Source organism: Prunus avium, chromosome 7 (assembly GCF_965620075.1).
Source record: "Prunus avium chromosome 7, drPruAviu1.hap1.1, whole genome shotgun sequence".
In the NCBI taxonomy this organism is placed as follows: domain Eukaryota; kingdom Viridiplantae; phylum Streptophyta; class Magnoliopsida; order Rosales; family Rosaceae; genus Prunus; species Prunus avium.
The window spans coordinates 1,479,774-1,495,867 of record NC_142290.1 but is presented as its reverse complement, the minus strand read 5'-3'; the positions used below and the strand labels follow the sequence as shown (position 1 = coordinate 1,495,867).

Below are 16,094 nucleotides of genomic sequence, written 5' to 3'. Positions count from 1 at the left end.
GTATTATGAAAAGAAATTCAAACCAAGCAAACTATAAGTAAGAAGGTGATGTTATTTATTATCCATTCAAACACTTAACGAACATATTGGGAGAACATAAGATTTTTGATGCACATCATAAGTGTATGATATATATTGATGTATCAAGTAGCACTGATTATGGCATTTCCTTCTGTGCTTGCGGGTGTGTAGAGATGTCTTGAGGAATGAACTTCAATATTTCATATGGCGGACACTTACACCAACCCTCGACGCAGAAGCATTGGGCGCATTGAATAGATGTTTGGCACGGATAACGAACAACTGGACCCCTTGCTTCGACTCCAAATTGCACACCTACCACAAGTAATATTTCAATAATTCATAACAAAACTTTTTTTTGTCTTTGTTGTGAACATACTGCTTTATGCATAAGTTGACGTTACAAAAATATACACTTAAACTAGACTTTATGGCTGAAAATATCGACAATTGTTAGGTTAAAGAATATAATTTAAACGATGTATCAACGACATATACACATTTTAAAAAATAAGTGAAGTCAATCACGTTGGAGAAAAAAAAATTCCTATATGCAGTTGTATTGTTCAAAGAAGTCAGCCCTTGAGGTTAGCCTATGTTGTTAGGATTAATGTTCGGATTATAGTATGTCAAGAATAAATTTCTCTTTCATTGTAACAAAAAGAAAAATTGAGAGAAGTATTTTACCATCATATGAAACAAGAAAGAGCACAATGAGGAAAGCTGACTTGAATGAACCTTTCTCCATATCTATTCAATTTGTTGAAAGCTAGGAAGGATTATAGGTTTGTACGTGCTATAAAACTTAAATTCGGAGTCACTAGTTTTTTAAAAGACTACAAGATATATAGGCGAATTTGAAAACTATTTTCCATGATTGCACATTTCGGTGAGGTTGGATTCAACAAATTGTTCATGCATGAATTTGGTAAAACGTGCATGCAAGACGAGTTTCCTAGTAAAAGAAGGATTCTTTCCTAGTTTGTTTACTTAGTTGTTTAGGATTTTGATTTGTTGTGGGAGAGTTTTTCCGGACCTTTTTAGAGTTAGTTTTAGTTACTTTTCACTATATAAGCCCACCCTAAGCTCTCTCTACCCAACCTACCACCTTTTACTTAATTTCCATTCAAGATAGGATGTGGAGCTTAGGGGTACGCATTGCCATTGTTTTCCGAGTTCTATATTTTTGCATGACTTTTCTTATGATTTTTAATTTGACTATGTGTAACTAAATACTTTTCTAGGGCATGATGAAACCCTAATATGATGATCTAGTTTTCTTATTTTGCCTATCCTTTGATTTCCTTTTGATGCTAGATTCTTAATCACCATGCTTATAAACTTGATTGAATGTCTTGAAGCTTAGCTACTATCTAGGTTGAAAGTTGAGTTATTTGATGCAAATTAGAATAATACCATACCTAATTTGAGGCTTGCTTCTTGTAGTTAGAAATTGTAATTCTTCTAGGGTAAATACCATACTCATAGGCAGAGACGAATCCAGGATTTCAAAATACACTGGGCTGGATTTCCCTTATAAACAAACTCGACGGTACGAGTAAATTTCATTGATAACAAAAATTATACACCTAATCAGGGGGGACATATTGAGCCTTACCCTCAAAATGCATCTAGTACATAAGATATAAACTAGTAAAAAAATACAATAATAAATAAATATGCAATGCAAATATATAATACCACTATTTGAGTTTCACCCTTCTAGGCTTCAAAGAGTTGAAATCACTAATTGTTGATTCGTTATCGATACTATCAACAAATTCTTTTTCAATGTGAAGTATCATACAATCAGCAAGAAACTCATCATTTATCTTGTTCCAAAGTTGATTTTTGATAAGTCTCATAGAAGAAAATGCACGTTCTGTTGTTGTTGTAGAAACCGGAGGAGTTAACACCAAACGAATCAATCTATCAATCAAGTGGTAGGTGTGTGTTAACCTTGTTTAAAGTAAGCACTTAAGTAATTTAGGAATAGAATCAAGATTCTTGATGGCTGGAAGACGATCCATATCAGTCTTATAAAATCCCAACTGTTGATGTAAAGCCTACAACTTAGTGGTAGTAAAATCTTAAGGATAAAACTTCCCAGCATGATTGCATATATCACCAATGTTAAACTGCTTAAATGAATCATGGGGATCCAATGTTGAGGTAAGATAAAGAAGTTCCACGGTTTGCTCTGGAAATCTAGTATTTAACTCTACCAACTGAAAATCTATTACATCATTAAATACATCAATACGGAAATAATGCTCAACTGTAATAGAATCCTATTGTTGACAAGAACAACCTCTACCCATTTTATGACAAGCACTCATATCATGTACACTAATGTCATGTTGTTCACAAAATGATAGCACACTTTTGATAAAATCATCCCAACCATTATTTCTCAACTCATCAAACTTCATTTTTGTACTTGAAACAAGATTCAAAGCATTTACAATGTCCTGAGATTTGCTTTGAAGTGATTGACAAAGAAAATCTGTGAATCCCATAGTTTTTTCCAACAAAAGTAAGGAAAAAATAAATTCAAACGACATCATGGCAATATAAATACTCTCATCTTCCCCATGAAATTGTGATATAGGTCCATTACGACCTATTTCATCAAGAAGTGTCTTGGTTGCACCAAATAAATCAATCAAACTTCTGATAGAACTAAAATGAGACCCCCAACGAGTAGTTTCAGGTCGTTGCAAACAACGAATTTGATTAGCCCCTGTACCCATTCCAAGTTTTCCAGCCTCTAACAACCCTTGAATTTCAACTTTTCGAGATAATTTCAACTCAGAATGACTTTTAGCAGAAGCACCAACAAAATTCACAATATTATTCAACATTGAAAAAAATCTCCAAATAACTCCTACCTCTTTAGCTGCAGCATTTAATGCTAGTTGGAGGCGATAAGCAAAGCAATGTATATAATATGCATATGGACAATTATTGAGAAACAATGCTTGTAAGCCATTCCATTGACCACGCATATTGCTAGCACCATCATATCCTTGGCCACACATATTTTTAACTAAAAGAGTGTGTTTACCAAGCACTTTACAAATGTCAGTTTTAAGAGTTGAGGAATTAGTATCACGAACACTTATAATCTCAAAAAACCGTTCTCGAATAAACCCATCACGACCAACAAATCTTAGGATAATAGTCATTTGTTCCCTTTTAGATTCATCAAGTGCTTCATCAACAAGAATACAAAATTTTCCATCCTCTCCAACTTCCTCACGAATCTTCTTCCTTACTTTTTTAGCAATAATATTTAGGATCTCCTTTTGTATCGTTGATGCAATATATTTCGCATTTCCAGGAGCATTCTCTGAGACGACTTTTTCAACTTCTACATTCATTCTTGAAAAGGCTTTTATCAACTCAATGAAATTTCCCCAATTTGATGACTCACAAGATTCATCATTACCTCTAAGAGCCAATCCTTGATTTGCTAGATACCTAATGGACTCAATTGTGCTTGTAAGTCTCAACCGATTTTTTGTAACATCTTGTGGTGATTGCACCACTTTGTCAATATGTTGAAAAGGGTTGCTTAAATCCACCCACTTTTGCATAGCAAGATGATGTGGAGAATTTATATTGCCTACATGACCAAGGAAAACACATTTTTCCGAACCAACTCTCTTCCAATTTTTAAACCCACCTATAGTGAATGCCTTGTGTGAATGATCAGTTTCAAAAAAAGCATGGAAAACAAAACCTTTTATCTTCATGAACAGAATACTCAAGCCAAGGGAATTGTTTCAACTAACATTGTTGAAATCGACGATTTTGATTCCCACCTAAGTGGCGTGAATGTGGGTTGACATGGTCCTAAGAAAATATGATAAGTCATTTATAAATCACATAAATTTACTCTTTTCATCTAGATATTATATGCAAAAGTTGATTGTTCTATAGAGATCTTCACATATCCCAGCTTTTGTGTTTTCAGAAACTCTAAAATGCCAAAAATGGAGAAATTACTTTTTACTGGGAGATTTTGGTTGAGACCACTTGGAGATGAAAGCTAAGAGGTCAAGAGACGTTATGTCAAAGTTTGAGAGCTATGGGACCAGCAAACTGTTCAGAATGAATTATTAATTTCAGGGCATGTGCCATACGGGCAGATTGGAGCTGTTGGGCTTGAGGACGATTTGAGTCAAGTTTATGGGATTTTTCTTGGAAACTATTTGTCATACAAATTGTAGCTGACGTCAATACCTTTCCAATGAGATCTTACACGATCAATTTGGTGAAGATTAAGCCCACCAAAAGCCCCGAATCGGAATAGCTGCTGTAAGTTGCAAAGAATTAGGAAAGCTGACTTGTACTTTCTTTTTTTATATTTCCTATTGGTTACAATTTGTTCGGCTGTTCATACCTTGTAAGTTAAGTTATTTGAGGCTTACTAGGACTAGGAAAAGGTAGAAAGATCATATAAAAAGAAAAGCCTAGGTCAGAAAAGAGGACTTTTGACGACCCATTCAACGAGAGGAGAATACGGCTCTAGGAGTTTGCGTGCGACGTTGTATTTTAGGGTTTCTTCCGTCACTCTTATGATTTTATTTTCTGTGTTTTTAATTATTTTCATGTGTAACTAAACCTTAATCTAGGGCGGGGTTAAGCCCTAGCATGATGATATAGTACTGTATGTTTATTTATCCATTAATGTGATTTTGTGTTTGAACTTTTAATTGCCGAGTGTTATACTGGTTATGTGTTTTGATGCTTGATCACCATTATGGTATATGACTAAGTTATATGATGCAAATGCCACACTGATTTTGAGTATGCTTCTTGCAATTAAAAGGTGTGATTACTTACAGTAAATGCCATGCCATAAGAATTACATGATTGATTTGGTTACTTGTGCTCATCGTACATGTTTATATCTATCCTAAATGCCATAGGGAGATTGCATGTTGTAGGAATTATTCTAGCCTAAATGCCATAGGGAGAATAAACGTAAGGTAACCAATTTTCAACCTGGAATTACCTCTTAATGGATGAATGAACGTAAGTGCTATATTGGATTGCTTGTGGTGGACACCTAGCCTTAGTGTCTTATCTTCCTGATTTTCTCAACCAATTAATAATCCTTTAAAACTTTCTTCCCAATTTGTGTTTTATTTTATTCGCATTGAATCCAAAAATAATAATTCATTGATTTACAAGTAAGTATTTAGTACATCTTTTCAATTGACTTCAATCTTCGTGGGAATGACCTCGTATTTACGTGTGCTATATTGATAATAGCCTTGTTCTATTGCGAGTATATATAGTGTTTTAACCTCTGTTTTGCAGGTGGCTAAAATCCTATCAGAATATATGCTCTTCGAACATTATCACGTTCATTAATTGAATATGTGCATATTTGATGACGTAATCCTGGATCACGTTCAAGAGAATTGGTATCAACTTGTTGATCACAATGGACTCTTTGAGACTCGACTCTTTGAAATTCAGAAAGAGGTTTCTCCCCACAAATTGGAGAAGATGAAGAAGGGCTAGAAGGCATGCTACTTGATGATCCTTCATTTTTTTTCTTAAAAAAATGCAAAATATTCTTCACTCTCTTAGGATTTCGATGATGATCTGACATTATAAGTATAACGTATAACATGAATGATGTATGTAAGCATATTCAAAAATCCCCAAATTCAAAAATCCCTAAATGTTGTTTATAAAAAATATATATATATATAATTATAACTCCCTAATAAGAACTAAGTGAAGAAAATTACCTCAACAAACAAAAAGAGGAGAAATTGGCTTGTTAATTTGTTGACCTGGAGCTGGACCAATTGCTGGTCGGGTGCCTTTGGCTTTGTCGGCCTCTTTGCGTTTTCACCCTCACAAACTGATGTTTTTTGTTTTTTTTTTACCACTCAAGTAGGTTTTGACTTTGTTTGCTTTTGATGCAGGTACGAATTGGGCTATCCCTTCTATTTAGCTATAGATATTTTTTTTTGGGCTAAGACTACATCACATTTAAAAATAAAATTTGTTTTGGCATGGCCTATAGCCCATACAACGCAGTTTACATGGTTTTCAAAACTTTCACAAAGCTTAAAGAGTCTATATTCTTATTTCTACTAAATACCATAAACAAATTGCATGTAGGAATATATGAGTTAGTCTAAATACCATAGGTAATTCATGAGAAAAAGCAAAAAATAATTAACAACAACAATTGGATTAATTAACAGATAAGTAATTTAGAGGTTAGATTGGATTATTAGTGGTGGATTCGTTGTCCTAGTGCTTTTATAATTGTTGTATGTTTATTTGTTTTGGTTTTTAAGATTTTGTCAATTTTTGTTTAATACCACTCAATCGTTTGTTTAATTAGGTTTAGTGCAATTTAGGTGATTAAGTTGGTTAATAAATCCTTTTAGGTTCGACCTCGTAAGTTGGTTAATAAATCCTTTTATGAGTTGGCGAGTAATTTAATTTGTGATTTTTAAATATTCTTTTCTAGGTGTTCAAAAGTCTACATCAAGAAAAGAATATTTAAAAATTTGGAAAAACTTGATGTAGATTTTCAAACTCCTAGAAAAGAATAGTAAAAAATCACAAATTAAATTACTCGCAAGTGCATGAATCAACAATATATAGTACAGAGATATGCGAGTACGAAGTCAAACCAACAAATTGCACTAAACCTAATTAAACAAACGATTGATTGATTGATTGATTTATTGAACTAAAGTTGATAAAAACTTTAAAATCAAAACAAATAAAACACACGATATTTAAAGGGATTAAAAATCAATATATAAAAGCACAAAGGACACCGAATCCACCACTAATAATGCAATCTAGCCTCTTAATTACCTATCCGTTAATTTATTAAATTGATGTTATTGATTAATTTTCCTTTTGCATGAATTACCTATGATATTTAAGCTAACTCATATATTCCTACATGTAATCTACGGTATTTAGTACAAATATGAACGCATATAGAAACTCTTTTGAGCTTTGTGAAAACCTTTGATAAGCATGTAAACCCTAGGAGTATGGTATTTATCCTAGAAGAATTACAATTCCTAACCACAAGAAGCAAATGTCAAATTAGTTGTGGTGTTTACTCTAATTTGCATCAATTAACTCAATTAGAAACCTAGATGGTAGTTAAGCATCAAGACATTCAATCAAGTTTATAAGCACATTGATTAAGAATCCAACATCAAAAGGCAATCAAAAGATAAGAAGAATGAGAAAACTGGATCATCATATTAGGGTTTCATCATGCACTACTACAAAAAACACTTTGCACGACGAAATAAGTTTGTTGCGCAAAGTACAATTTCGTCGCGCAAAGTTTGCGCGACGAAATTTTGGTAGCGCAAAGATCATCAAGAAAGAGTTTGCGCAACGAAAAACATTCTTTGTCGCGCAAAGCCACTTTGCGCGACAAATACTAACGTCGCTCAGAGCTACTTTGCGCGACGAATCTTAACCACTTTGCGCGACGAATTCTAACTAATTTGCGCGACGAATACTAACCACTTTGCGCCACGAATATTAACTACTTTGCGCGACGAATATTATCTACTTTGCACGACGAATAATATCTACTTTGCGCGACGAAGTTTAACTAATTTGCGCGATGAAAGTTAATGTTGCGCAAATATACTTTGCGCGATGAAATATTTTGTCACGCAAGGTTTTTGACATTTTGTTTTATTATTTCTCTTATATCAATTTCATTATATTAATTTTTTTCAAATTTTTACTTTTTAAATTTAATTTAATTGTATGATTTTTTTTTAATTACTTTAATTTAAATTGACATATTCAAAATAAAATTACATATGAAAAATAGTGGTCAAATTATCCAATATATATAATATTCAAAATGTACACATAAATTAACAAAGTACAATAATAAAATCTACAAGCCTATTGTGGTGGTAGTGGGGAAGGATTCCCAAATTATCCTCAACTTTAGCCGTAAAAGTCTCAACGATTCCCTACAAAAAAAATAAATATTGTCAAATAACAAATAATAATAACAAAAAATTGGCATAAACTCAAAACTAACTCCAAAAACACATATTAATGAAAAAATTTAAAATTTGGAGAGAATATAACTTTTGGCAAGATTTTGAGTGAGTGAGAACGAGAGGGAGAAGTGAGTGTGAGAGAACTTGAGAAGATAGTGAGAGAGAGAGAGAGATGAAAGAGTGAGTGAGAGTGAGAGATGATGAAAAGAGAGATAAGAGAGTGAGTGAAAGTGAGAGTGAGAGATAGTGAATAGAGAGATGAGAGATTAAGTGAGAGGAGTGAGTGTGAGAGAAAGGGTAGGATTTGGGGAGAGGGAAAGAGAGAGGAGAGGTAAGAGTAGAAGACATTGAGAAAATGGTGGAGGAGTTATTTTGGTTTTAAAAACCGTATCACTTTGCGCGACGAATAATATATTGGTCGTGCAAAGTCTTAAATTTTTTTTTTTTTTAAAATTCCCATTTTTGGTGCCCGCCCAAATTTTTAGGGTTTTGCGTGACGAATTTTTGGTCGCTCAACGTTTTGCGCAACCAAAATATTCCCGCGTCCCATTTTTGGTGCCTGCCCAACTTTTTAGAGTATACTTTGAGCGACAAAACATTATATATTGGTCACGCAAAGTCATAAATTTTATTTTTTTTAAAATTCCCATCTTTGGAACTGCCCAAATTTTTAGAGTATACTTTGCGCGATGAAACATTATATATTGGTCGCGCAAAGTCGTAAATTTCTTTTTTTTTAAAATTCCCATTTTTGGTACCCGCCCAAATTTTTAGAGTATACTTTGCGCGACGAAACACTATATATTGGTCGCGCAAAGTCGTAATTTTTTTTATTTTTTAAATTCCCATTTTTGGTACTCTCCCAAATTTTTAGAGTATACTTTGAGCGACGAAACACTATATATTGGTCGCACAAAGTCGTAATTTTTTTTATAAAAAAAATTCCCATTTTTGGTACTCTCCCAAATTTTTAAAGAATACTTTGCGCGACGAAACACTATATATTGGTCGCGCAAAGTCGTAAATTTTTATTTTTTTTAATTCCCATTTTTGGTACCCTCCCAAATTTTTAGAGTATACTTTGCGCGACGAAATACTATATATTGGTCGCGCAAAGTCTTTAAAAAAATTTAAAGCTATTAATAAATATATATACTATTCAATTTCTTACGTGTTATACGTACAAAATAAACAAATTTAAAGCTACTCAATGATCCAACTGTCAAACTTGTTTGTTTATACTTTGAGATCATATACGCCAAAATTCAGAAAAAATAAACATTAAGAGATCAATTAATGGGACAAAACATTTCGATGGTTATAAAAGAAAAATCAAGATTTAACGGTTATTTCAACTCTGATTTTGATGATTTTTTACAGCTACACTCCTTGACCCTATATGAATACAATGACTTCATTCGATCGTCAATTTAAAATATTTACACTAGTAGATACCACAAAATCTTATGTTATATTTAATAAAAGTATAAATAAACTCTTCATTGTTAGTGAATATATTGTTTTGATGGCATACGCATTCTACGAAACTAGTTTCAACGATCCAACTTGTTTGTTTACACTTCGAGATCATATACACCAAAAATCGGAAAAAATAAACATTCAGAGATTAAGTAATAGGACAAAACTTTTCGACGGTTATAAACGAAAAATCATGATTTAACGGTTATTTCAACTCTGATTTTGATGATTTTTTATAGCTACACTCCTTGACCCTATATGAATACAATGAACCAATTCGATCGTCAATTTCAAATATATATTTTCTAACAAAAACCCAATCCGAACTACAATAATATATTTTTCTAACAAAATAATTTTTTATTTTATTTATTTTTGTAAAGACTTTGCGAGACGAAGATTATTATTTCGTCGCGCAAAGTCATCCAAAAATTTTTAAAAATAATTTTTGATTTTATTTATTTTTGTAAAGACTTTGCGAGACGAAGATTTTATTTAATTTGGTCGCGCAAGGGGTTTTTTTTTACTAGTGATGCTCTAGAAAAAATATTTAGTTACACATAATCATAATAAAAATCATAAGAAAAGTCATGACAAAAGATAGAACCCGGAAAACAATGGTGATGCGCATGCCTAAGCTCCACGTCCTCTCTTGAATGGATGATTTTGGAATTTTTTTGGAATTGTAGCTCTATCTCTTAACTTTTGAGACATATATCACACGTCACTAAGAAAATTTACAAAAGTCTCCAAGCCTTCAATCTCCCACAACAACACATTTTTTACGAGAATTCAACTTGGGATGTGTTGACTTCAAATTCTGGAACAATTGGCTTCATGAAAAATTATGAAAACTTGACACAATGATCTTCAATGTCTTAGCTTTCTTCTCCAGTTGGCGTTGTGCTAAAATTTGTTCAGAAAGTCGATATTCCGTCAAAAACGTTTTACAAGCACATAAAAACTTAAAATAAGAAAAGTAACATAATAAGGCTATTTCCCTATGTTTGACTTGATTGTGTCTTGTTTGCTCTTGCTAATGCATCCCACCTACAACCCATCCTCAGATTTGAGACTAAGATATGCATTAATAGTGGGCTCTGTAGTGCCATAGTCAATTGACCACTTGATGGATCGCTTGAGTATGATGCATTGGTGGCTTGATACCTCCATGCTTTATAGATCCTTTGCACAGCTCCTTTGTACTTTGTTCTCTTTGTGGTGGCAATGATGGCGACAACGACTTGCTCTGGGTAGGGTTGGATATTGTCTCTAGGGTTTCTATAATTTGGGAAATTTTTGTTGTTTTTGAGCCTGAGACTTTGGTGTTTGGATTTGGCTTTTACTATACTGTAGTTGAGCCCCTGTTCATTTTGCTGATTGTTGTATTACTTTTTCTTGGAATGAAATATTCATTTCCTTCAACCAAAAAAACTACCCATGTCCGTTGTTGAGAGCATTCCCCTCACTGTTGACGTGAGTTAACCTACTAAATCAAGGAGATTTATTTCCACTTAGGTGATTTACTTTATTGTTTTATATAGTTTACACATCCTTATATAATTAGGAGATATTCTACTAATTAATTACTGTATCTATTTCCTTGTAAGCACTCTTGTAAACTCCTATATATACCTCCTTATGAAGAAGAATACTACTAACCTAAAGTATTCAAACCATATTCATATTTTAGCATGGTATTAGAGTAATGGATCCTAGGTTGTCTCTATGCTGTCAAATCATACCCTCAAATTCCAAATCAAACTCCTTACCTCTCAAATCAAATCATCTTATCAAACTCCTTAAACAAATACCTCTAAAATCAAATTTATACATCAAATTCCTAAAATTCTCAAATCAACTCCTTAATCACAAACACACACTTATAGCAATCTTACTTCCGCTGCGATGTTAGGACCCCCATGATTCTCTCCCTCCTTGTAGACTTATAGAAGCATGCTGTCAATCCTGCTAAATTGGCTACCCGGGCTTGTGCTTCTATCGCCACCACCAAAGATTCTGCTTTTCATACGTCCTCTCCAAAGCCCACATGGATTATTGACTTGGGTGCTACGGATCACATGACATTTGATCCTGGCCAATTTATTAGTCACAAACCAACCACTCAGACGGTGGTGTCTAATGTTAATGGTACACCCTCCCCTATGGTTGGGGAGGGCTCTTTATCTCTCTCTAACTCCATACATCTGGATTCTATATTGATTGTTCCATCCTTGAACCATAACTTGTTGTCTGTTGCGCAACTTACTACTACTTTGGGGTGTACTGTAATATTTTGGCTGAATCATTGTGTTTTTCAGGACATCGTCACGGGGAAGATGATTGGTTGTTGTACTACGCGAGGCAAACTCTACTACTTGGACTGGGAACCAGATAGTGAGACCAAGGTTGGTCAAGCTTTCATAACAAGTGGAGCTAGTTCTGAGAGGCAGAGAGACAAAGTTTGGTTATGATATAAACGTCTTGGGCATGCCTCGTTTGGTTATCTGAAGAAGTTGTGTTCTATCATTATTTTCTTGTTTTGATGTTTCCAGTTTCCAATGTGATATGTGTAAATTGGTTAAAAGCCATCGTATTGAGTTCCCATTAAGTGCAAATAAAAGTTTGGTTCCCTTCTCCCTTATTCATTCTGATGTTTGGGGGCCTGCTTAAATCGCCTTTCCCACACGACCAGTTGCCCCTCTTTATTCCTTCACAGGCAGAGTCACTATGTCAAAATGATCGGTCGACTCCACGCTGCCAAAATTAGGAGGACGTTGAACTATTTTCTGAGATTTTGCCTGCTTCAGACCCACCTTCATCTCTAGTACCACATCAATCACATTTTGAGGAAGTCATTCAAATAAAATCTCCCCCTGAAACTGATAACACTAATGAAATATACCATGATGATTTGATTTTAGAAAGCATAAAAGATATATATACCCCTATATACCAACTTTCATAAAGGAAGAACCGTGGTAAACCTCGAGTACAGTACGAAGCAGATCTTAAAGCCAAAGGAAAATACCCAATCAATAATTATATATCTCTAAACAGATTATCATAGTCACATGTACACTTTGTGAAGCAGTTGGCCGATATATCTGTCCCCAATAATGTGACTGAAGCATTAGAAGACTCAAAATGGAAATAAGCCAGGAATGAAGAAATATGAGCTCTTCAGAAGAATGCCACATGGGAGCCTGTGCCTTTACCTCATGAAAAGAAGATGGTGGGATGCAGGTGGATCTATACAGTGAAACTCAAAGCAGATGGATCCATTAAAAGATATAAAGTTAGATTGGTGGCGAAAGGGTACACACAGAGATATGAGGTGGACTACCAAAAGACCTTTGCCCCAGTAGCCAAGATCAACACTATCCGAGTCCTACTGTCTCTAGCCGCAAATGTAGATTGGCCACTACATCAGTTCAATATTAAAAATTCCTTCTTACATGGAGACTTGGAAGAAGATGTATACATGGGTTTACCACCATGATGTAATTTAGCTCCTGACACGAAAAATCAAGTTTGCAAGCTCAGAAAGTCATATACGTGATGAATCTACTCACTGAAACAAGAATTCTTGGATGTAAGCCTACTCACACACCCATTGAGATGAATCACAAGTTGTGTGAAGATATGAACTGGTTGTCAACCAATAATGAACAATACCAACGCCTCATTGGAAGGTTGATATATTTGGCACATACAAGACCAGATATTGCATATGTTGTGAGTATGGTTAGTCAGTTTAAGCATTCACCCAATGTTTCTCATAGGAATATAGTTGATCATATCTTAAGATACTTAAAGTCAGCCCCTGGAAAGGGATTAATGTTCTCAAAGAATGGAAATCTTGAAGTTGTTGGATATACAGGTGTTGATTGGGCTAGTTCTATTACAGATAGACACTCTACATCGGGTTACTTTACATTCGTTGAAGGTAACCTAGTCACTTGGTGGAGTAAAAATGGTTGCTCGAACTAAACATGTTAAGGTGGATAGACATTTCATCAAAGAAAAAATTGAGAACAAGATCATCTGTTTATCCTTTGTAAAATCAGAAGATGATTTAGCGGATGTCTTAACAAAAGCTGTCTGTAGATAAGTGTTTTATAACTCAATTACCAAGTTTGGCATTAGTGACGTGCAAGGAAGGATCTACAGTTGGGCTGGAGTGGGCTCCAGCCCAGTCCTAATTTAGTAAATAGGTTTAAAGGTGCAGGCTAACTTAGGAATTTTAGAAACTTGCCTACCCCTCTATGCATAAGTCAGCCGATCACTCTAATATAAAAAGAAGACTGCCCACTTAGCCATCTTTAACCCCACACACAAGGAGTGGATAAGGAATCCACTAAGCCCAAAAATAACCAACGAATATAATAGAACAAAAGCCTCCAACCATCTGACCAAACAAAAAACAAGCCTCCAACCAAACGAAACAAAAATTGCCTAAATGCCTAAAAAGAGAACCAAAGAAGAAGTACTTCTCTTCCTCTCCAAAATTGTGTCAATATATCTTCGGTGGGTTCTTCAGTCTTAGTAAGTTAATCTATTTAATTTTATTTAATTTTCAATTTTAATTGTTATTGTTAAGTTTTTATGATTTAGGGTTTGTTTGTTAACTTTTGAGTCGCACTACGCCTGCGATAGGAAATTGTTTTTGAAAAATTATAAGTTGCGCAATGTGTGTGATGGGGAAACTCTCCCGCATGCGCGTGATGGGAAAAAAGTCTCTTGCATTCGCGGTAGAGATGCCAGTTGCTTTAAGAAAAAAAAAAAATTAGCCCACCCCTACTAAAATTCCTGGATCCATCCTTGGTGACGTGTATACAACAACTTGAGGAGGAGTGTTGACGTGAGTTAACCTAATTAATTAGGTGATTTACTTCATTATTTTATATAACTTACACATCCTTGTATAATTATGAGATATTCTTCTAATTAATTACCATATCTATTTCCTTATAAAGCACCCTTGTAAACTCCTATATATACCTCCTTATAGAAAATAATACAACTAACCTAAAGTATTCAAACCAATCTCAAGAAAGAAATATAGAGGAGGGGCAAGGACGTGATACTAAATATAATTAGTTAATTTGGATTTTAAAAAATATTTCTCACGTGCCAAGCACGTGTGGATCACAGAAAATTGAATGCAAAGACTTGATGGCAAGGGTGAAATTGGCTATTTGTAAAGAATTCAAGTGTTAAATTGACAAAAAGAAATCAATGAGGGTTAAATTCAAGTATCATGACAACAATAACAATATCTTTGCAACAGTATGTGCCACTGGCATTCTGGAAACTTCGTTTGATGGAAATTCTGCTTTGTGACCATAATTGCAATGGTTTAAAGATAGAATTGGCAACAGCAGCACTAAAAACCAAACTAATAAAATTATAAATTATAAATAAATAAAAACAGCCAACTTGAAAAATAATCAAAGAAGTGAAATTTGATCTGAAAATGATGTACAGCGTATGTTAATTCAGTTTTGGACACAAGCTGACTTTGGATATCTATATATTGCATAACCTCCAAGAGCCATTGCCAGAGCGACCCCCGCCATCTTCAGAACCATCTCCTTGCTTAAAACTTTGCTTCTTAAACCACGTAAATAGTAATTAATTGACGACCATGTAGCAGTTTCAGCGGCCTTAATCTTGTCTCCGCTGCCTGATAATTGTGTTGAAAGGTTTGGCACTTTCTTAGGCATAGAAATGGAAAGAATTCCATGCGAAAACTTAGCACGGATTCCACTCGTATCACAATTTGTAGAAATTTTGATCTCTTTGAGGAAGCGGCTGGGTGGAGATGCAGTTTCTTCTTCCATAGATTGCTTTCCACTAATGGTTAGGATGCCCTTGTTGTTGATTTGAACTCTGACATCTTGTCTTTTGAAACCTACATGCATCAACAAGTAAAACAAAATAAAAGAGAAACATGACATGGAATGTAACCCGCTGAACATAATGTTCTGTTGTCGCACTTATGTTGTTAGTCAAATGCTTACGTATTCAGAAAAGAATCAACACGATCTAGCAGTACCTGGTAGATGAACCTCAAGAATGTCAAGTCCTTCCTCTTTCTTCCACCGGCAAAACGGTTCGAAGTCCTCGTAACACTGCTCATTGTTTGCTACAAGCTTGGTTTCCATTGGAGATTTTATGCTTCTTTGTTTTCTTTTGAAGGTTTCAAGTAAAGGAAATGTTATCAAGTTTCTTGGCCAAATGAGGGCCTCTCTTTGCTTATCTTATACATGATGAAAGGGGCATTTAGAAGCTAGGCGAAAAGGTTTCCTCTGGGTTTTCCTTTTGAAAGAGAATAAATCCCTTTTTTGTTTACTTCTGCCGGAGTTTTCTTCTTGGTGCATACAGAGGGAATAATTTCTTTGTCCTCAAGATATGCTAATACTTCATGAACACATCAGCCAAGGTACTAATCTAGCAGACAACAACAGTACTGTATATGCACTTCTTATATTATATGACAATATCAATTTCGTAAATTTCAGAAGAGTAATAATAGGAATTAGGGACGGA

At 34.4% G+C, this 16,094-nt stretch overlaps 2 protein-coding genes across 2 annotated transcripts; both read right to left on the bottom strand.

Annotated features, from left to right (window-relative positions):
- Positions 1-2,111: 2,111 nt before the first annotated feature.
- LOC110748600 (uncharacterized) lies at positions 2,112-3,404 on the bottom strand. The gene is made up of 3 exons (XM_088244007.1): positions 3,023-3,404; positions 2,603-2,920; positions 2,112-2,257 (listed from the first exon to the last, which is right to left on the bottom strand). Exons 1-3 carry the CDS (start codon positions 3,402-3,404, stop codon positions 2,112-2,114), a joined length of 846 nt encoding a protein of 281 aa, XP_088100133.1.
- Positions 3,405-14,981: 11,577 nt separating this feature from the next.
- On the bottom strand, positions 14,982-15,997 carry LOC110761428 (17.7 kDa class I heat shock protein-like). Its single transcript, XM_021963894.2, has 2 exons — positions 15,601-15,997; positions 14,982-15,456 (listed from the first exon to the last, which is right to left on the bottom strand). The coding sequence occupies exons 1-2, from the start codon at positions 15,707-15,709 to the stop codon at positions 15,041-15,043; spliced, it is 525 nt and encodes a 174-aa protein (XP_021819586.1). The 5' UTR covers positions 15,710-15,997; the 3' UTR covers positions 14,982-15,040.
- Positions 15,998-16,094: the final 97 nt, after the last annotated feature.